The sequence below is a fragment of the Urocitellus parryii genome, chromosome 4 (genome assembly GCF_045843805.1).
Source record: "Urocitellus parryii isolate mUroPar1 chromosome 4, mUroPar1.hap1, whole genome shotgun sequence".
In the NCBI taxonomy this organism is placed as follows: Eukaryota; Metazoa; Chordata; class Mammalia; order Rodentia; family Sciuridae; genus Urocitellus; species Urocitellus parryii.
Window position 1 is genome coordinate 102,111,798 of NC_135534.1, and position 22,258 is coordinate 102,134,055.

The 22,258-nt window shown below is 36.6% G+C and overlaps 1 protein-coding gene across 1 annotated transcript; it reads left to right on the forward strand.

Moving 5' to 3' along the window:
- Positions 1–1,800: 1,800 nt before the first annotated feature.
- LOC113188192 (NXPE family member 2-like) lies at positions 1,801–11,768 on the forward strand. Its single transcript, XM_077797746.1, has 6 exons — positions 1,801–1,826; positions 2,192–2,297; positions 3,885–4,573; positions 8,903–8,964; positions 10,630–10,845; positions 11,233–11,768. The coding sequence occupies exons 1-6, from the start codon at positions 1,801–1,803 to the stop codon at positions 11,766–11,768; spliced, it is 1,635 nt and encodes a 544-aa protein (XP_077653872.1).
- The last annotated feature ends 10,490 nt before the right edge of the window (positions 11,769–22,258 follow it).

Sequence of the window (22,258 nt, forward strand, 5' to 3'; positions counted from 1 at the left end):
AACTGTACGACCTATTTCTAGGAACTAGACACTAAAGCTATTTTCTTATAAAAAATGTTTTTCTGTATTTTGTACCCCACAAATTGTACCCTATTCCGGATGCAGCAGTGGTCGTGGTGAGCTACATTCTGGGTTTGAATGCCGTTGTGGGTCTACATGACTTTGAAGTAGATTCTTGCCCTGCTGACCCCCACCCAAATTCAGTATAGAACTTGGACCTGCTTGAATCCAGGACTGTGGTCAACTGAACTGCAAAACTAATGCTTTTTTTTTTTTTTTTTTTTTAGCTTCTCTTCATCGCTTGCTTGCTGACTGGAAAAGTCCAGTCCTGCCTAGAGCCCACAGGTCCCACTTATTAATGTTTTAATTTCTGTGATTGGCTAGCTTACATGACGTTATGCAAGTCACTGAGTTGTGGTTTTTGTTCTTATGTTCTCCTTGGATGGACCAGGAAGTTGCTCTCCTCCCACAGAGCTTGAGTCTCACAGTGGGTGACAGTCCCTGGCCAGGTAAACAAAGCTCTCTTTTGATTTGAAATTTGGACTTAGAGTGCTTTCTGGAGTGGCTCCCCATAAAGTAGGATTCACTGTGGTGTATACCTATATGTACATAGGAAAGTTATGTCAGATTCACTCCACTGGCTTTCCTTTTCCTATCCCTTTCCCTTCCCTTTATTCCCCTTTGTCTAATACATAATGATGCATAAATAAATTGTGGTATATATACCCAATGGAATATTTCTCAGCCATAATGAAGAATCACTTTATGACATTTGCCAGTAAATGAATGGATCTGGAAACCATCATGTCACGTGAAATAAGCCAATCCTAAAATGAAGCAAACAAACAAACAAACAAACAAAAACAGGTCGATTTTTTTTCTCCTATGTTTCAGTCAGTTTTTTTTTTCATCACTGTGACCAAAATACCTGACAAAAATAACATACAAGAGGAAACATTTATTTCGGTTCATGGTTTCAGAGATTCAGTCCATGATTGGTAGATGGTCCTGGGCCTGAAGGAGGCAGAATATTACGACAGAAGGTCATGGAAACTAGGAAGCAGAAAGAGCTCTACTCACCGAGGAGGATATAAAATATAAATCTAAATCCTCCAACCACACCCTACCTGCCTACAGTTACTGACCACTTAATTCAATGATTAGTTTATAAGTCTTCTCATGTAACAATTTCACTCTGAACATGGGCTTTGGTTGACATCTGATATCTAAACGATAACAAGTGTCATGAAACCTACATCCTCAGAGATTACTCTTTTGGACTCTTACCTTAGGCAAGTTGCAGTAGGATTTAGATCTGTTGATTGTTCCCCTTATGCCTAAGAATTAATTTAAACCATTATTGTCATAATGATTAATAAAATCAGTGATGTTGAGCCCTTGTATAAGGAGACTATAAGGAAAGCATCCAAATACTGTGAGGAGCCAGCTAGGTCAATTCTTAGGTGCTCAGAAATAGGATAGGACTTGTGTTTTTCTTCTTTCCAATTTTCTGGATGCTTCTGTCACACAAGGCATAACTGACTGATCCCACATAACAACCAAACAAAGGCACAAGCCAGGGAAATGCGTGGTGTGAGTACTTGAAGCTTCCGACATGGGTGACTGAGCCTGCCCTTTCCTGAGATGATCTTCTCTAAAAGCAAACTTCAGAGCTTCCTGTGGCCTCAGAGAAATCAATGAAGCCTAAGAGGAAACTCCAACCCTGAAATAAATGCAAAGACCTCTTGGACCAAGCAGACTCTTTGGACAGCTGAAATTGGTACCGGTGAATCTGAGAACATGCTGAAGCAGATAGTCATCCATAGGTGCGTACCTTTGGACCTCACTGGTAAGCTCTAATGACAGGAAAGGGGGCAGGAAAGAAATGTATCTCTTTGAGTGACTGATTGCTAACTCCTTGCTGTCCATACCAAGTCCTGGATGAGAGAAGAAGGTGTGACCGGATGGGCCTCCATACCTGGAGAATTAACCTGAGAGTAAGAAGCCAGGAGACCTTCAACTAGTTATATTCCTGCCTCAGGGAGGAATTTTGCTTTTGATTTCCAGACATAAATTAACTTTCTGCAAACTTAGGACAACATTACCATGTTGTGAAAGTTATTAAGGAGGATACAAAGTGTACAGAGATACATCATATTGGTTTAATTTAATGTGATTATTCATCTTCTAGGATACTGCTGTTGTTTCCAAATGCAATTGCTCACAAATGCATGCTGATGCTGATGTTTATCTTAGTTTTGGGGGTCATTTACTTCACTTCAAAAGGCCACACAAAGGTAGGAATTGCTTTAGAATTTTTTCAGAATTTCATAGATAGTCACAGTGACTTCGTTTGAATGTTCTCCATTATCAGGACAAGAAATGAAAGTTAAGCTCAGCACAGTGGTGCACCCCCCTTATCACAGCAGCTCGGTAGTTTGAGGCAGGAAGATCATAAGCTCAAAGCCAGGCTCAAAAATAGCAAGTCACTAAGCAACTCAGTGAGACCCAGTCTCTAAATAAGATATAAAATAAGGCTGGGGATGTGGTTCAGTTGGCAAGTGCCCCTGAGTTCAATCTTTTGTATAAGAAAAAGAGAGAGAGAGAGAGAGAGAGAGAGAGAGAGAGAGAGAAGGAGGGAAAGAAGGAAGGAAGGAAGGAAGGAAGGAAGGAAGGAAGGAAGGAAGGAAGGAAGGAAGGAAGAAATATTTCAAACAAATCATCTTAGCCTGAGAATGTGGAGGAGAGGGTTCTCTGTTCAGCATTAGTCCTTTGACAATATATGCCCTATTATTGTTTGTTTTGGAGACAGGTGAATCTCTGTACCACTTGGCACTGCCAAGCATCCCACCTCAAGGTTCTCTCCTCCCTTGGCCTTGGAGATTCTAATTCAATTAAATCTCTATTTCAGTCCTCTATCTTCATCTCAGGGTTTTAATTTTTTGTATTATTTTCTGAGTAGCCCAGTTAACGTTTCTCAAATTTCCCTTTTCTGCAGTTTTTCTTAACTGATTTTGCTTCCAGTTTCTCCTCCTTCCAACCATTTAGTACACCTTTTTATTTAATGCTAGAATCAGCCTTAATACAACCTCTTTGCATTCTTCTTATTCTGCTTGACTTCTTATGTTGCAATACTTTTCACTTTCACTATACTATATAATCAATTGATTGATTGATAGTGTTCATTGATTATTGTCTATCTTTTTTTCCCAGAAGGCAAGGATTTTGATATTATTAATTCATTGGTATATCCAGTGCTCAGAACAGTATCTGGCATACTGTAGATGCTTAATGAATGATAAATAACTAAGTAAAGAAAGACTGTTTGGAGATCTGATCTGAGAGGTAATGGTGACTTGAAATAAGGTCCTAATAATAAAGGGGAAGAAAAGTCAATGACTTTAACATGGAATTGACAGCTAGATACTGACTATGGGAGGGGAGGAGATGGGGCTAACCAGGCATTATATTCCAGGTTTGTACAACTGCTTGGCTGGTGATGCCATTTATTGAAGTTCTCCTACCACACGGGGAGAAATATATTTGGAGGAGAGAAGATAAAGTTAGCTATGAGTAGTCTAGGTCTAGGTCCATTATAGTGATGTAAGTGGAGATGTTGCTTCTATATATTGTAGAATAAACAGACCTAAGTTACTTTATAAGCCAATGACCCCCAAAAGAAATCATCTGTTGGGCAGCAGAGTAAGTCACACTACCTGGAAATCAATTCCTATAATTTCATGACTGAAAACTAGTTTGAATTCATCACTGATATGTAACTTAATCATGCAGAAATTTATAAAATGAATCATGCTAATTTATATTGAAAAGCAAGCCCTATTATCTGTTGGTAGTAAATATATCCTTTCCCCTCAATCCTTCAGTTTTCGTTCAGTTTGAGAAACCATATTGCCAAGAAACAAAGGGAAACTTCACCTACAGAGACTGAGCTGAGAATAAAGGAGATCCTGGGGAAACTAGACCAGCTGATCCCACCCAGACCCTTCACCCATGAGGACACCACCACCAGTGCCACACACAGCACAGTCACCATCCTCAACCCTAGAGACACCTACTGCAGGGGGGACCAGCTGGACATCCTGCTGGAGGCCAGGGACCACCTGGGACGCAGAAAGGAATATGGAGGGGACTTTTTGAGGGCCAGGATGTCCTCCCCAGCCCTGAAGGCAGGAGCCTCAGGAAAGGTGACAGACTTCCACAATGGCACCTACCTTGTCAGCTTCACTCTGTTCTGGGAGGGCCAGGTCTCCCTGTCTCTCCTGCTCATCCACCCCAGTGAAGGGGTGTCGGCTCTCTGGAGGGCAAGGAACCAAGGCTATGACAGAGTGATCTTCACAGGCCAGTTTGCTAATGGCACCACCCTGGTCCTCTCTGAATGTGGCCTGGTCCTAAACACCACTGCTGAGTTGTGCCAGTACCTGGATGTGCGAGACCAGGAAGCCTTCTACTGCCTGAGGCCTCAGCATGTTCCCTGTGAGGCCCTGACTCTCATGAACACCAAGAATAGAAAAGTTTCCTATCTTACCAAGGAAGAATGGAAGCTCTTCCACAGGTAAACAGGTCTTTAAATACAATAAGGGATAGCAAAGGTAGGCTTCAGGTGAGAACAAATTTTGTCTAATAGCTTTGTGGGATCAAGCTCCTTTATCATGTCAATGGATGTTGACTAAATTATAATCAGATCCATCCTGCATAGTCAGCTCATCTGGTAGTGTGTTTAAAGGACTTTTACAGGTCACCTCTAGAACTATTTGCTAAAAGGAGTCTAACCACCAAAGTACCCTGCACCGTGTATACTTACTGTTTTCCAGTGTTTATAAATACTTTCAGATTTAGTCATTTTTTGTAAGTCAATATTTTCTATACTGTGTTTCATGGAATACAAATCCTACTCACTATTAACATATACCATGTCCCAAAAAGGTGAATATTATCATTATTTCACTTTATCCTTTAATCCAATGACTCATCAAATTCTGTAAATTGTACCTCTTAACCGTCTCCTGAACCCAGTCATTTCTGTTTTATCACTGTTGCCTCTATGCTTGTTTAAGCTGTCAAAGTACCTGAAAATTAGATTATTGCAACAATCTCCAGAGCTGGTTTCTCTGCTCCCAATCAGGTCCTTCAATCTATTTTCTAACTAGTGTTTCCAAAATGAAAATGTTTTTACTTTCCTTGTTTAAAACCCTTAATGTGACCCCCTCCACATCCCACCTGGAATCAAGGATAAAATTCAAACTAAGTTTACAAGAATTTGCCTAATTCTGCAACCTCTTGTCTCACTCTATACTGCATTGCTGTCAGTCACCTTTTATGAATGAATACACTGTCTCTCATCTCTTGCACTTCACAATCCTTGGTTTAGGAAGCACATCCTCCAGGAAGCCTTTTGTATTACAGAGTAAAGGGCTAACCCTATATTATTCTCTTGCATTTTTTTTCTTTCACAACATAACATGTATTACACTATTAAAATTTCAATTCTCTTTTTACAAATTGAGCTAAATATAAACTTTGAGATTCAATAATTGTTAATTATTTTCACATTCTTTCACTCATTCATTTAATCATCCATTCAATTTATAGTCATCCCCTTCTGTATTCTAGACAAAGTTCTAAGTGTGGGAAATTAACCTTCTAGTGGGATAGAAAGACAACAAATAAATAAATTTGTAGCAGGTGAGTCATCAAAATAAGGAATTTGAATGTGATGGTTGATAATTGTTCTAAAACATAATGATCAGATAAGGCTTGATTAAGTAGTAACCTGAAATGAAAGAGCAAGGTGTGCAAATTTTGTGGGAAATACCATTTTCATGAATAGAAATAGGACCTGAGACAAGAACATGCTGGAATGTTCCAGGAACCATCTGCAAGGGAGGCAGAACCTCAGGCCATCTCTGGGTATCAGGAAGCCATGGAGGGCCATCAATATGTCTCACAGGCCCAGCAAAATGACACCAAGAAGATTCTCATTAATGGTGCATTGAAAGAAGGAATAAGTGAAATATACATCTTTGAAAAATTATTAAATTAGGTTATTTTGCAGAAGAACTCATCAGAAACTTTAACTTAAATATCCTGAAGAGATAGATCATTTCCCAAACTTATTGGATGGCAGAACACTTATTTTTTGGATCAATTTGAGGGATTTTAGTTACATCACTCAGGAACTACCTGCTATATAAAAGCCTTGGTTTTCTGTTATATGTTCAGAAGAGCAAACTGAATAGAATAATAACCTGGAAATTCAAGTTAAAATCCAATGCACACCTCATGATGACACAGGGGGTCAAATATAATTGACTACATCTCTATGAGATTTTCCCTCAACACTACCTCATCTTCGATTCTCATTTTACCCATTAAGGTAGAGAAAAATCTCTTTATCCTATGGCTCAGTCAAAAAAAAAAAAAAAGACTGATCTTTTCAAATAATTTTTTAAATTAATAAACAAAGGAAACTGGCCATGAATATAAAGGACTCTCAGGGTAGGCAGGGGTCACTTGGGTCTGATTCCATATTTCCCATTGGATGTAGCTGGATCTCTCTTGAGGTACTCCTCATCGTAACTTGAGTTGGAAGAACCACAGTCTTCTAGCTGTATCTCAGCCAAAGTCCTGCTCTGGAAGATCTGCAAATCTTTTAAGTCCTAATCATGCTTTTGAAGTGAGCTGTACTCATGACAGTAACATGCTTTACTTCCCAAGAGATACATTTCCTTCCCAGATACCCTGCTCTCTTCAAGCTGTCAGTTTCCATACCCGCCACCCCACTGCATGAAAGTAGAAATCGGAGTCTCTTCATGAGTGCTTAGTGCATATGCAAGACACAGTTGGCTTCACACAAGCTTACACAACCAAGAACTTCTCATGGACCTTTCTGTTGCCCCCTTCTTGGGCCCAATCCAAGTTCTCTGGTGTCCTTCTTTGCCAAGAATCTAGGTACTAAGCCTGTTTTCCTTTCCTTTCTAGTAAATCAATTTCTTTACTAGGGCTCTCTCTTCCAACCCTAACTGTAGAATCAGAGATGCTACCTCCTCAGTTAGTCACATTTTCAAAGATAAGAGTCTTTTTCTTTAATTTTTTTTTTAGTTGTAGGTGGACACAATACCTTTATTTTGTTTATTTATATGTGATGCTGAGGATTGGACCCAGGGCTTCCCACATGCTAGGTGAGCGTAATACTGCTGAGCCACAACCCCAGGCCAAGTCTTTTTCTTTTGAACAGAGTTTTATGGATACTCATGATAAGAAAACAAACATAGAGTTACAACAGGAGGAGATAACATTATAGACAACACATTTCACAAGTCTCATGGTTACTATTATGGTCTTATAGACTTCTTTCTAAAACATGATATATGTACACAATCACAAAGACAGAAGACATTAAACTGAATGCCTTCATACCATTGATATGTATTTTTAATCCTAATCATCAAAGTTTGGTTTTAGTGACCAAATTTACAAGGTTATCAGGATTTGGTCTCTTTCATTATCTTCAACCTTATCCAAGGCAGATGAAGAAGAATATTTGATCAGTTTCCATTTTTTATAATCATTTTTGAACACCTACTATGTGTCAGTCTTTGAGCTAGATGCCTCTCTCATATTAATGATCCTCAGAAAAATATTCTTAAGTGACTGTTATTGTGCCCATTTTACAGACAAGGAAATTTAAGGACAAGTATGTTAAATAGCTTAGCCAAAGTCACATATCTAGTGAGTTGCAGAGTAGTATTCGGAACCCCAATCTACTTTATTTTTCAAGTCAGGGGACCATAGCACTGTCTCCCAGGGTTTCCACCACCATGAAGTTATCATTCCCTAGCCCCTGGGGCCTCTCATTTCTCCAGAGTATGGCCCCCTTCAGAGGGGGTTATATTATTCAGTTGATCTAAAACTGCTTTCCTAAAATTCAAGCAGTTGTCCTCAGTCTTGGAAAATATTCCTTATATTTCCTGGAGGTTCCTGTGACTCTGTTCTAAAAGTTCTACCTTCCCCCAATGGTTTTTATCCTCATAGAATGAATTTGATTTTATCACATAGATTCACCAGCATATCTGTTAAGACTGATACCTGGAGGTGACACTTTCTGTGCTGGCCACTTGGAAGGTTACAGTGAATGATAGAGTAACATGGTTCCTGCTGTCAAGGAGATAACAGGCTAAGGAAAATAGACTCCTGAGAAGGTGAGGAATGGCTGCAGGTGAAACTAGAAAAGTAGACACTCATAGGAGGTGGCATGCTAGTGGTTCTTATCCTGAGTGATGATGGTGAAAGATTATGAAAGATTCACATAGGAGAATAAGACAGGTAGTTGAGAGGTTGAGCCAAACCAAAGGAGCCCAAAGATAAGATTTAGGACAGGGTTTTCAAAGTAATGGCCCTGGACCCATAGCTTGACCTTCAAGACCTTGTTAGAATGATAAATTCTGAGGTTTACCTCAGAAGTACTGAATCGGAAATTCTGGGGTTGAGGTTCAGTAATCTGATTGGCAGTAAGTACTTCAGGTAATTTTGATGTGTGTTTGAGAAACACTGGTCTAGTGAAAGATTGAGGAGGGCCTGAATTACCACACTTGGCAAAGGTGAAGAAGATTGCTTGTGGTAGAGAACCACCCCAAAGACAAAAATCAAAGGATGGTCAGATAGGTAGGTTTAATTTATTGCATTTGGAGGGCAAATCACAAATTCTATAGTTTTTCAAACTTCTGACCCATTTACTTCACCCAGAATATCTTAAATATCAAAATAATGAAAAAAAAAATAAGCATTTGCAGAGAGTTAAGAGTGGTTCAATCCATCCAAAACCGTGATTCTTTCTTACTTTAATATCTGGACAGATGTTAACTTATTTTTTCATTTCTTGAAGTTCCAAAATAGGAGTTGAAATGATGAAGAACTTCAACTCCATCAAGGTGTTGCCATGTAACAGTAAGTTTGTGTGCTCTTGACTGCCAGATTCACAATTTACCCCTCTAAAGGACTTTCTTTCTTTGACACATTTATTCTACATTCACCATTTTGATATTTTATTTCCTGGGTCAAATGATATCAATCACCTTAGTCTTTAAAGAAGGAATTTTCTTCCTACAAATTATTTTCATGTCAATGTAAACCAATTTTCATCCTGAGTCAGCTGGAAAAGTCTGGGGAAACCATTGATTTCAGTTGCCCTGTCTCAAAATATACAGACCATTGGTATTTGAACTTGAGGTTTATTCCCTCCAAACCAATAGTTGAGTGCTAGTGCTATATGAAAACATCGTTGACGAGATGCACACATTCACAGTTAGGAAATTTCTCTGATGGATTCTAATTTGATTTTCAGTCAGACCTTCTCACTTAACATTCTATGAACTAGCAATTTCTGTGTTTTGTTTTCCAATTTTATCACATGAACTTTCACAGTCATCTCAAAGTCATCTCATTCGTAAAATGATGTTCTTGTTATACTGGAAGTAAAGTGAATTTCAGTGAAGCAAATGACTTCCATTATAACAATTAACAGTTACACATTTACCAATTACCTTTTTTGTGTGTGTGCATTCAGCAAATGTTTATTGGGAATCTAGAACTTGCAAAGATCTCTGCCAAACACCTTGGACCTAGACCTAATGTTCACAGTCTGTGAAAAAGATCCTTCCTCTGCCTAAGCAACTGTCATCTATGCCCAACTTTTATATCAAGGAGAGTTCTGAGACTCTTGAGCCACTCAAGTTCTCGTTACACTTTTTTTTTTTTTTTAGACTTCCATCTTGCCTGGACAATAATTTCTACTAAGGTCAGGCAATTTCTTAGAAGATAGTAACTGACTGATATTGTTTGGAGCCCCCCCCCCAAAAAAAATCTGATGTAATTCAAATTGAATAAATGTAAATTCCTAAACTTAGACCTCAAATCCCAACAATGTAAGCAGATGACAAAGATATGCTTTTAGGTAGCAAATATAGAAGCGGTCTCAGAATCTTACTGGAGTGAAGGTACAGTGTGAGTTGAATACAGTTTGGGCTATTTAAACAGAACAAGGAAGTCATGGCCCTGCTTGTTTTTCTGTTTTAGTCAGACCCGATTGAGAATATTATGTTCAGTTTGAGATATAATTAGACATCAAGGTTTATTGGTTAACCAGAGAATATGATTCTGGGACCCACAAAATAAACAATGTGTGACTCTCATTTCATAAATGTGTTCATGGTTCTTTCATGGGTAAGTGGTTTGACGAGAAGGAGTCTTATCAGCAAGGACAATGTCCTGGGTGAAATATTCAGCTGGACCACTGAGCCCTGCTGTTTTACTCTCACGCATTTCACCCTGACTTTTGTTAACCATCTAACAGTTGAGTGGTCTTGGTGGGAAAGGTGGAGCCCACGGAGCCATTACTAAGGCACAAGAGAAAACTGACCTCACTCCAAGAAAAACTATGCAATGAGAGCTATTAATTTATTCCTTTAAAATGATTTCATTGAAGAAAAGAAGGCAGAGAGACAAAAAGAGGGTGAGAGGAGAACAGGAAACAAAGGGCAAAAAGTGAGCAAAGTATTTCCCAAATAATTTGTGGTCATAAAAGTTACTTACTATGGGAATTTTTATTGCCAGAGAGTGAAAACATAAAAAAGAAATGTCAGATTGGAATGAAGAATCCCTCCCCCAGTGGTTACACGTTGGAGAGGAGTTGGATTTCAGCATTTTGCAAACAGATCAAGTTCAATACAATGCAAGATATAAGTGACTGCTTGAAAATGAAATTTATTTACCTCCTGGGAGACTCAACACTGCGTCAGTGGATGAATTATTTTCTAAAAGTTGTGAAAAGTATGTGTTTCCTTTCTATTTTAAAATTATAGTTCACTTTTAAGAATATTTTAAAAATAATAATTAGAATACTTTGCTTTCCTCTTCTGGTCTTTGTTTTGTTACTATGTGAAGTTTGCCAAATTTTTGGCTTTGAGTTTTTAATAGAGAGTTAAATCTTATTTTTTTAATTACAGATATTAACACTATTTTTCCTCTTCATGTATGCTGATTAAAAAGTTCAAAAACTTTGTTAAAATTGTGATGCATCTGATAAACTTCTCTACCTTGCCTAAACGGCAATTCTCTAGTTAGAAAAGATCTTGGTTAGATTTTATAGAAGCTGTATGCATTTTTAAGTTGTACATTTTCCTTTTGTTAAAAGATTTATTGATTTTTTTCCATCAGCCTTAAAATATTTTGATCATCCAGGAACCGGGTTCTTTAAAACACATGTTCTTCTGGATATCGAAAGAAAAATCTTGATTCAGTGGAAAAAACATAGTCATCCATTTGTTACTGAAAGGCTGTACTCTGTGAGAAATGAAAAGTATATCCAACAGGAAATTGACCAAGTGCCAGGGGACATTGACATGGTAATTGTCATTACCCTTGGCCAACACTTCAGACCCTTTCCCATCAACATTTTTATCCGTAGGGCCATCAATATTCAAAAAGCCATTAAACGTTTATTTTTGAGAAGCCCAGGGACCAAAGTGATTCTTAAAACTGAAAACACCAGGGAGATACATGAAAATACTGAGATGTTTAGTGACTTTCATGGCTATATTCAGAATCTTATCATGAAGGATATTTTTGTGGATCTCAATGTGGGTATTATTGATGCTTGGGACATGACAATTGCATATTCCACTAATAATATCCACCCACCTGATTATGTTATTGAAAATCAGATTGGCATGTTTTTAAACTACATTTGCTAGAGGAAAAATACAGAAAAAAACAACAATCCTAGCCATTCTCTAGAGATGATCTCATACATACTGCAAGGATAGTTTAGCACAATTGAAGTCATGGAGAAACCAAATGTAAAAGAAATTAAATGGTAGGTAAGTATACATTTACCATTTCAAATATTTTTAAGTATGCAGTTCAGTGATGTTAAGTGCATCCACAATTTTATGCAATCATCATTGTGACCCATCTTCAGAGAATTTTCATTATTCCAAACAGAAACTCTGTACCTATAGAACAATAACACCCTGTTCTGCCCTACATCCAACCCCTGGCAACTGCCATAGCACTTTCTGTCTCTATAAATTTGGCTGCTCTAGATGTCTTATACAAATGTAATCCTAAAATATCTGTCATTTTGTGTCTGGCTTATTTCTCTTAGCACAGTATCTTTAAGATTTATCCTTACTGTAGCATGTATTAGAATTTTCTTCTTTTAAAAGAATGAATGTTATTCCCTTGCATGTATATACCACATTTTATTTATCCATTCATCTGTTGATGGACATTTGGGTTGTTTTTACCAATTGGCCATTGTGAATAGTGCTACTGTGAAGAGGAAAATTAATTTAAAGGCCTGGAAACCCAATGCTGAGCCTGATATATAAACAGACAATCATCATCATCTAAGAAATGTATAAGCCAGAATGCACAGTCTAAATGATTCAAATTTAAAAAAAAAAACATGTGATTTATAGGAGAAAGCTTAATGGCCTCAAAAAAATGTCTTCTTGCTTAGAAAAATTACTTGAACTTTTGTAACCAATTGTCCTCTAGATTTCATTAAGACTCATGGATCACAATCTCAAACCCACACGTTCATTGAAAGAAACCAACTTAGTATTATGAAAGAGTATATTTCTGAAACCCTAGTACTTGCTGACTGCGATAGTGTGATATGGTATCCCCTCTAGAGGTCCTCATATCACTTCATAAGATTTCTCTCTAAATATTCCTCTAATCATAATAGGATCTACCCTTTCCATTTATATACTCTACTTCTAAAAATTTGGAATATTATTACCAAGTTTCCAGTTTGAATTGTGTTTCTAAGTGGAAGGAAGTAGCACTGTAATGCTATACCATCAGGACAAAGCCCAAGTTGTACAGCCTAAGACTAGACTCTAAATAAGGGAACTCATATTAAAAAAAAATGTGTTCCCTGTATTGAGCTACCCATTAGCTCTAATTCTTCCTACAGGATATTTTTAAATATCTAATTACTTCCAACCATTGCATCATTAATTGCTTATGTGAATTATCATTTTCATGCTCTGGTCTCCTCAAATTCCTTCAGCCCAGTTTTTCTATGACACAGTTTCTAGTTTTCTTACCATTACTCTTCAAGTGCACTGAAGTTTGCCTACATTAGTCTGTATGCCTTCCACCCCATTTCTTACCTTAACAAATTGAATGCTGTGATTTAATTCAGCCCAGAATAATGAGGGTCTGTGACTTTTCTTCTTCTAGAATTTCCCTATACAATATAACAGGCATTGGTCAAATGTGATTGTTTAAATTTAAATTTAATTTAATTAAAAGTCACTTTTTTCAATTCCACTAGTCATATTTCAAGCATTCAATAACCGCATGCAGCTAGTGGCATTGTATAGACAGCACAATATATGCTTGCATTGTTCTCTAGACAGTCTTTTAAAGTTTGATGGTGGTATTAGGGTATGTTTCAAAAAATAAAAACAGTAATAGTTTATAATTGTTTATAATTGTGAGTAAAAATGTCATTAAATTGTTCATTTAAAATTTTCCTTTGTAATTAATAATCAATAGTTTTCAGGTAGTACCCTTTAAAATGTAACACCTTCACTTGATGTTATTACTTCTGTGTAATTTTCTAGCAAATTATCTTTGCAGTTTCTCACATCAAAACTCTATCTTCTATTTGTAATAATAACAAACTTTATATTCCATAGATACCTAAATGAAACTTCAAGTTTAAGTCTATATATTTCTGTAAAAATAATGAGGTCTACTTATTTAAAATCACATTTTGTCTATTATATATTATCTTATTTGATACTAAATATACTTATATGTGACAAATGATTCTAAAATAAAATTTAATCCACACACACAAAAAGTCATCAGATATTGGTAATTGTCAAATTTCTGATTTTTAAGTTGTTTACTTCTTATTCATTCTTTTAAAAAACCCTGGTGTCTAAAAATCTTAATATTTTGTCCTTGAAATGATAGTTTTATATTAGAACACATGTTGACTAGGTTGTTAACATACAAGATATGAGAAAGTAACTTGAAATCATAGATATGTTTTTTCTATTATTATAAAGCCTCCTTCAAAAACAATTTATGCACAGTGGAGTGAAATAAAGCTAGAAACCAATAGCAGAAGGAAAAATCCAAAAATATGTAGAAATTTAAAAATATACTCTTAAACAATCAAGGGAGAAAACACAAGGAGATATAGAAATTATATCTAGAGACAAATGAAAACCAACACATAACATACCAAAATTTATGATTTGCAGTGAAAGAAATACTGAAAGGGGAGGGGATACATAGTAGTACATGACTTATTAGAGAAAGAAACAAAAAAGATTGTGTGTCAATCACCCAACTTTACATTTCAAGGAATGAGAAAAGGAACAAACTAAATCCACTGTCAGCAAAAGGAAGGAAATAATAATGATTGGGGTAGAGCTAAAGAAACAGAATATAAATACAATAGAAAACAATCAATAAGCTAAAACAGTTTTTTTTAAAGATAAAAAAAGAAACATGAACAAACCTTTGCTAGATTACAAAGAGAGAATAGAGGAGATTCAAGTAGCTAAAATAAAAAATGGAAAAGAGGACAATACAACTGATGTCACAGAAATAAAAAGGATTATAAGAGACTCCTTGGAGCAATTAAGTACTAACAAATTATATAACTTATAGTAAATGATAAATTCCTGAAGCATACTAACACCAAACTATGAAGAAGTAAAATGTTTGAACAAAATTACAACCAGGAAGACACTGAAATTAAAACTCTCCCAACAAAGAAAAGGCCAGAATAAGATGGCTTCAATGGAGAACTCTCTCAAACATTTAAAGAAAAATTAATACCAATCCTTTTTAATTTTTTCCAAATAGTAGAAGATGAAGAAACATTCCTACATTGATTTTATGAGGACACTATCCTAATACCAAAATCAGACAAGGACACTACAAGAAAAGAAAACTACAGGCCAATTCCCCAAGGAGCATAGATGCAAAACCTTCAAAAGTATACCAGGAAAGTGAATTCAATAACACATTAAAAGGATCATATACCATAAGAAATTAGAATTTGTACCAGGAATATAAAAATGATTCAACATACAAAAATCAATCAGTGTAAGGTACCATATTAATAAAATGAAAGACAAATACTACACAATTCATTTCAGTTGGTGCAGAAAAAGCATTCGATGAAATTTAACATTGTTTTACACACACACACACACACACCATTCAACAAACTGAGAATAAGAGGAAACTAATTTAATAAATGCCAAATATGAGAAAACTTCAAATAACACCACATTTAATGGAACAAAAAAATCACTTTTTCTCTAGTATCAGGAACAAGATGAAGATGTCACTTTCACCAATGTTATTCAATATAGTATTGGAAATTCTAGCAAAAGCAATTAGACAAAAAAAAAAAGAAAGAAAGGGCATACAATTAGAAAAAGATGAAATTATCTCTATTCACAGATGACATGACCTTATATTTAGAAAACCACAAAGGTTCTTCAAAGTGCTTCTTGGAACTAATAAATGGATTCAACAAAATTTCAAATACAAAATCAACACTTAAAATCAGTAACATTTTTACACACAATGTCCAATCTGAAAAATAAATGAAGAAAAGAATACCAACCATATATTATAAGATCAAAAAAGTTAAAATACTTAGAAATGAACTTAAAGAGATGAAAGACTTGTAAACTTAAAACTAAAAAACACTGTTAAAAGAAATCAAAGAACATACAAATAAATAGAAAACCATCCAATGCTTGTGGATTGGAAGGCTTAATCTTGTTAAAATGTCCAGAAGTGATCTACAAATTCAATGGATCTACCAATTCAATGGATCTACTAATTCAATGGATCTACCAATTCAATGGATCTACAATTTCAATGAATTAAAAGACAACCTTTAAAATGAGAGAAAATAATTAGAAATATTATATCTGATAAGGGGTTACAATCTGAAATATGTAAAGAATGTCTACAACTCAAAAAGTACAAGAAACAAATGACCAATGTGTTAGTCAGTCTTTGTAGTTAAAACAAATACCTGGAAAAAAATTACTTAGAGAAGGAAAGGTTTATCTTGGCTCTTGATTTTAGAAGTTTTAATTCATGGTCACTTGGCCACATTGTCTTTGGGCCTATAACAAGGTAGTACATCATGGCGAGGAGCATGTGGTGGAGAAAGCTTCTTACCCCATGGCAGCCAGTAGGCAAAGAAGAAGAGGGGCAAGGGCTCCAATATCCCCTTCAAAGACACTACCCAAGTGACATAACTGCCTCCCACTAAGTTGCACCTCCTAAGGATTCCACCATTTCCTAATAGCACCTTGGGCCAGACGCCAAGACTTTAACACGTGGGTTTTACAGGTACATTCCAGATCCCAAACAGCAACAAGATTCAAAAATGAGTAAAAGAGTTAAATAGATTTTTATCCAAAGAAGATATATAAATGAATAATAAATATGTGAAAGGATGCTCAACATCAACTAATCATTAGGGAAATGCAAATCCAAACTATAATGAGATATCAGCTCTCACCCATCAAGATGGCCATTATCAAAGGAACAGAGAATAACAAGTGTTGGTTTGAATGTGGGGATGTTGATCCTTTTCACACTATTAGTAGAAATATAAAATGGTGCAGCCATTATGAAAAAGAGTACAAAGATTCTTAAAAATAAATTTAAAAATAGTATTATTGTATATCTAACAATCAAACTCCGGGCATACATTTAAAACAATTAACAACAAAGTCTTAGAGACACTTGCAGACTCATGCTCATTACAGCATTACTCATATTATCTAAGAGCCAGAAGGAACCCAAATGTTTATCAACAGATAAATGAATAAGAAAATGTGGTATATATGTACAGTGGAATATTATGTAGCCTCAAAAATGACATTCTATCACATGTATATTTGCATGAACCTTAAGAACAGTATGCCAAGAAAAATAAACTACTCATAAGAGAACACACATAGTTTGATAACACTCCTGTGAGCTATCAATAGTAGTCAAAATTATAGAAGCAGAAAGTATAAAGGTGGCTATCAAGGGCTGAAGCAAGAAGAAATTAGTGTTTAGGGGTACAGAGTTTCATCAGTGCAAGATGAAAACGTTCCAGAGATCTATTGCAAAAAAGTGAATATACTTAACAAAACTGGACTGCACACTTAAAAATTGTTAAAATGGTAAATTTAATGCTGTATTTTTGCCACAACAATAAAAAAGAAATCTTGTTGAGAGCCACAGCCAAGTCAGGATGGCGCCTGGCATTTTGCCAGAAGGAGTGGTTGGAAGGTGACACCAGGGAGTCATTGGGATGATGGTGATTAAGTTAAGCTGTGTATACTTATTGGGATGGTGACTGATTGCTGTAACTGGATGATGCTGGATTGGGGCAAGCTGTGTATTCAGTTGTGTATGTGGATCTCTGCTGTCCCGCAGTGGGGAGGCTCCTGCTGCCTCAGGTGCCCGCTACTTTTGAATTCTCTCGGAGTTTTCCCGTTGAGTCCTGTTGGTTCTTGAGGAGTTTCCGTGGGGTTCTAGGGTGTTCCCATGGGGTTCAGGCAATAAAGGAGTTTCTGTTTGAACCTACAAGTGGCTCATGACTTCCCAGTTATTTTGTGCCCAGCCCAGACTGCGGCAAAATCTTGTGTATGTTCTCTCCTTTCCACAGTAAATAAACTTAGATGTGGAAATCAAGAGTGTATCGTTGTATCACATCAGTTACCCTTCCATTGATTGACATATTGCCTTTCTAGTGTCTGATGTATTCTGCAATTTGTATACGGGGTAAATGCGGGAGTTCATAATCCACTTGAATCAAACCGTGTAATATGATGTATTAAGAACTATGTAATGTTATGAACGACCAATAAAAAAAAAAAAAAAAAAAGAAAATTGTTAAAAAAAAAAAAAATAGTGTATCGTTTCAGCCAGGTGCGGTGGCTCACTCCTGTAATCTCAGAAGCTTGGGAGGCTGAGAAAGGAGGATCGCCAGTCTCAGCAACAGCAAGGCACTAAGCAACTCAGTGAGACCCTGTCTCTAAAAGAAATACAAAATAGGGCTGGGGATGTGACTTAGCGATGGAGTGCCCCCGAGTTCAATCCCTGGTACCAAAAAAAAAAAAGTATCATTTTGTTCCCTACCTACAAATATTAATTAAAATATTAATCAGTAGCCATTAATAACTCAAATACTTTATTTTCATCAACATTGGGAGATACATTGTTCAAAACTAAGGGTTCTCTGTTAGAGGAGCATATGAGTTGACACCCAGGTGTACGTCTGGTTGCATACATAGCTTCTGTGTTAGTATGAGTAATCCTAATGTTCCTTTCCAGTCTACACCATGGATCACAAAATAACTTAGGTGAGAATTCTTGTACAGCATAAATTTTCAATTGTGATAGTAAAAGCAAATGACTCCATTCTGTAAAACAACCTTGCCAAGTAGAAGGGTCATGACTGGGGCAAGATGTTCTTTTCCTTTTGCTTTAGAAACCTTTAAGAACACGGAACTACTAATGGGGCTTTGTTTGTTTCTGTAACTAGGGTAATGGGGTTCTGTTTCTGTAACAGGGGTGACTGGGCTAACTGTGATTGGTTAGGCTTCCCTCCGCTTGACTGCACTGTCCTGGTTCTGTAACCTGGCTTGCTTGCATTGGCTAGACCCCCGAACATCCCTTTTGCGGTTTTCAAGCTTATAAGGAGTGTCCTTGCAATTGTTCGGGGCTGATGAGGGGAACAGCTTTATGTTCTGTTCAGTGGCCACTTGTGTGCTTCAATAAAGGCTTGATTCAATTATATGTGAGTGGTCTGGAAGTCAGTTTATGAAACCCCAGGATGAAGCTTTAACTATAACACAATGACAACCAAATGCCAAAACCACCAAATATTTCAACCTCTTATAGGTTGGCTGCACAGATGCCAAGAACATATTCAGACTCTGAATATCAATCCCTTAGTGCCTACTAAAAAAACAAAATACGTTCTAGTACACATCTTTTCATTCCCTTATTATACTATTGACATTATATTTGTATAACGGTATCATTTGATATACCGGTTTTGCTAGAGTTTCTTCTGATTTAACATGAATTAACACATGTGTTCTGAGCTTCTGGTTGACTAGAAACCTCTTGTCAGTGGTTTGAATCGTACCTTTTGTCACTACGATGAGTGCAATGTCAAATGATACTTTGGTCATTCTAGTCTTTTAAATCTTACTTTATTGATAAAATTCATCAAGTTTTGTATTGGAAGATAATGTCTTGTGCTTGCTCTGGAGAAAAACAGATTGCTTTAGCAGAGAGGTGATTGTAACTGACAATCATATAAAAACCTTGATTGATGGTGCTAGTCCTCTGTAGGTGATAGGACTTTTATATGAATGCTAGAAATTTCACCTCCAACTACCAAGAGGGATGGGAAGCAGTGCATTAATTCATACTCAAAAGTACAGAGAGACTGCAGCAAGCTTGGGGGACACTGCATCCAGATATTTAAAGGACATTGTCAAACTTCTTTCTCACCCAAACCACTTCCTACTTCTGCACTACTCTGCTGGTTTCCTTTTTCAGGTAGGTCCACTACATGTAGCAGCTAAAAAATTGCATGAATCTTGTGATTTGGGGTTGCGCAGCAATAGAACATCTCTTGGTGTGTGTGTATAGATAAGAATCATAGAGAAGACTCTGGTTTTCCCAGCTTGGGCCACATGTCTATGTTGGAACCAATAATGCTGGTCAGGTGGATAGATTATTTTGATTATCAAGCATAGACCATATGCTCACCCTGTGGCCAGATTTTATTGCCAAAAGTAAAGTAAGAATGTAGATGCAAAATATTTTTCTTCTGCCAAAGAAATTATTTGGTAAGGTTTCATAACAAATAATACCCAAGGGAACAAATAGATAAAGTGTTACAAAAAAATTAATTATCAGAGTTGTGTGGTTTTATTTCTCTTTTATACTTTCTGTTTTTACTTAATTGCACAAAACCTCCATATTTACAGATAATCTGAAAAGAAGCTCTTCCCTTTATGTTTTGAAGTTATTTAAGTTGAGGTATTTATGTCACTAATGTTTTCAAATACTTTTACACTCAAAACTTCACTCTTAAGTCTTCAAGTAACTTAATAATGAAAATGCAAAATTAAACAAGAGAAATTCATAAAGTATACATTAAACACATATTAACAAAACCGTATTGATGTAAAAATATATGTATGAAGACCAAACTATTCCAGGTTAACTAAATAATAGTCGAGATTAACTGACAAAACAGACCTTGTGATTCTTGCATCATCTTTATGAAAGGAATTTTTATGAATACAGGAAATTATGAGAATATCACTAATAAATCTACAGTTCATATTTATGAAATCTAAATACCAACTTCTCTGAGTGTAGACCTCACTCAGAGAACTGTGCACACTTTCAAAGTTAGCTTCCCCTATATGCCTGTGCAGTACAACTGCCTGAGAAGTTTTTAAAACGTGTGGATTCACAGATATAATGTCTGACCAATTGACTCAGACTTTTCCTGGGTGATTCCCAGAAGTCTATATATTTTAGTCTCCCAATATAAATCTAATACACCCATTCTGGCACCTGACCATCAGACTAACTTAGAAATCCTACTGTAAATATATGCTCCATTTAAATCCTTGACATGAAACAAATCATTCATGCATGTATATGTAACTTTTCTATATGCCCCTGGATTCCCATCTGAACTGTTAGCTGGCTGAGTCCTCTGAACACAGCAAACTATGGGAAGGGCAGGGAAGTTACTCCTAGAATTGGGAATCCAAAGACCTTACAGAAGCTCTGTCAGCAGCCTGTTTACCTGGCAGCCTGCCTCTGCCCTCTCCAACTCTGGATCCAACAAAACTGGGTCTTTATACCTCTTCTACATTTCATTAGAAAAAAAGGGGGGCATTTTTGTGCTCAATGAAGGCCATTCCATTTCGTACATATAAGTTACCCTAAGAAGAGGGAAGAATGAAATGAAAGTGCTCAAGGATATAGGTATGTTTTCCTGACTCCCAATCCTTCATTCATCCCTGTCTTAGTTATCAGGATCTCAAAAACACTTTATAAGTCCTTCTTGCAAATGGGACGTGGGGAGGAATGACTGGGTGCTCCTTTTCAAATATTTAGTGAGCATACACAGAGAAGGAAAGTTGGGGACTACAGGGCCATAAAGCCAAGAAGCTCAGTGACACCCCTACCACCCTGAGCAAGTCAGTTCTGACCCCCAAATTGCATATTCCACTAAGCCAAATCAAAGCTCTGATTAAAAAGGTCTACTCTACTTAGAAGGCAGCTTGGTTTCAGGTCACCGCCATGTGATGATGTGCTCTAAGGGGTACACAGTAGCCTTTCAATGTCACATACTCTAAGCAGTTGATTGAAGTATTCCTTCAAATGACAAAGAGTAAATTCTCTAAGAACAACCAAAATCAATAGCTTCTGTTTTTATGTATTTGATTGTAGTTTGTAACAGGGATCAGCAAACTCATCTAGCCAGTAGCCTGTTTTTGTAAATCCTTTGAGCTGAGAGCTAAGAATGATTTTTTTTACTGTTTTAAAGGTTTGTGAACATAAAACAAAGAATATGTGACCTGTAAAGCCTAAAATGTTCAACATCTGGCCCTTCCTGGTGGAAAAATTTGCTCCCTCTTGGTTTAGCATCCTGTTAGACTGGTGAACCTGGTTATATTCTTAGCTCCACCATGAAGATCAGGGTCCTTTCTGATTCAGTTGGCATACCTGCCCTCTATTGTACAGGATCCTAGGGACCTGCAGGTTAATGTTCAATGGTTAGCTCTATGGTTTGTGGCACTTGCCAGTTTCGATGCTGTGGATATTCTCCTCTACTGCTGATTTTAAGCCATTGACACAAAGCTGCTGGTCGTGGATCAGAAAGAGATGTGCACAATCATAGTGGCCACCTCCAGCACATCATTGCATTGGACATAATGAAAAGAATACTAGTATCAGCTGGTTAAGTATTCCTAAATTTGAATTCAATCTTCACCAATTAATGAGTTGGGTGAGTTACAGTAAGTCAGTTAACTTCCATGAATCTGTTATCTCATTTGCAAATCTGAGCTAATGCCATGTGCCTTGCAGGGAGAAGTGTTTAGAAACAGTAAGAAGAAGTACAAATGAACATATC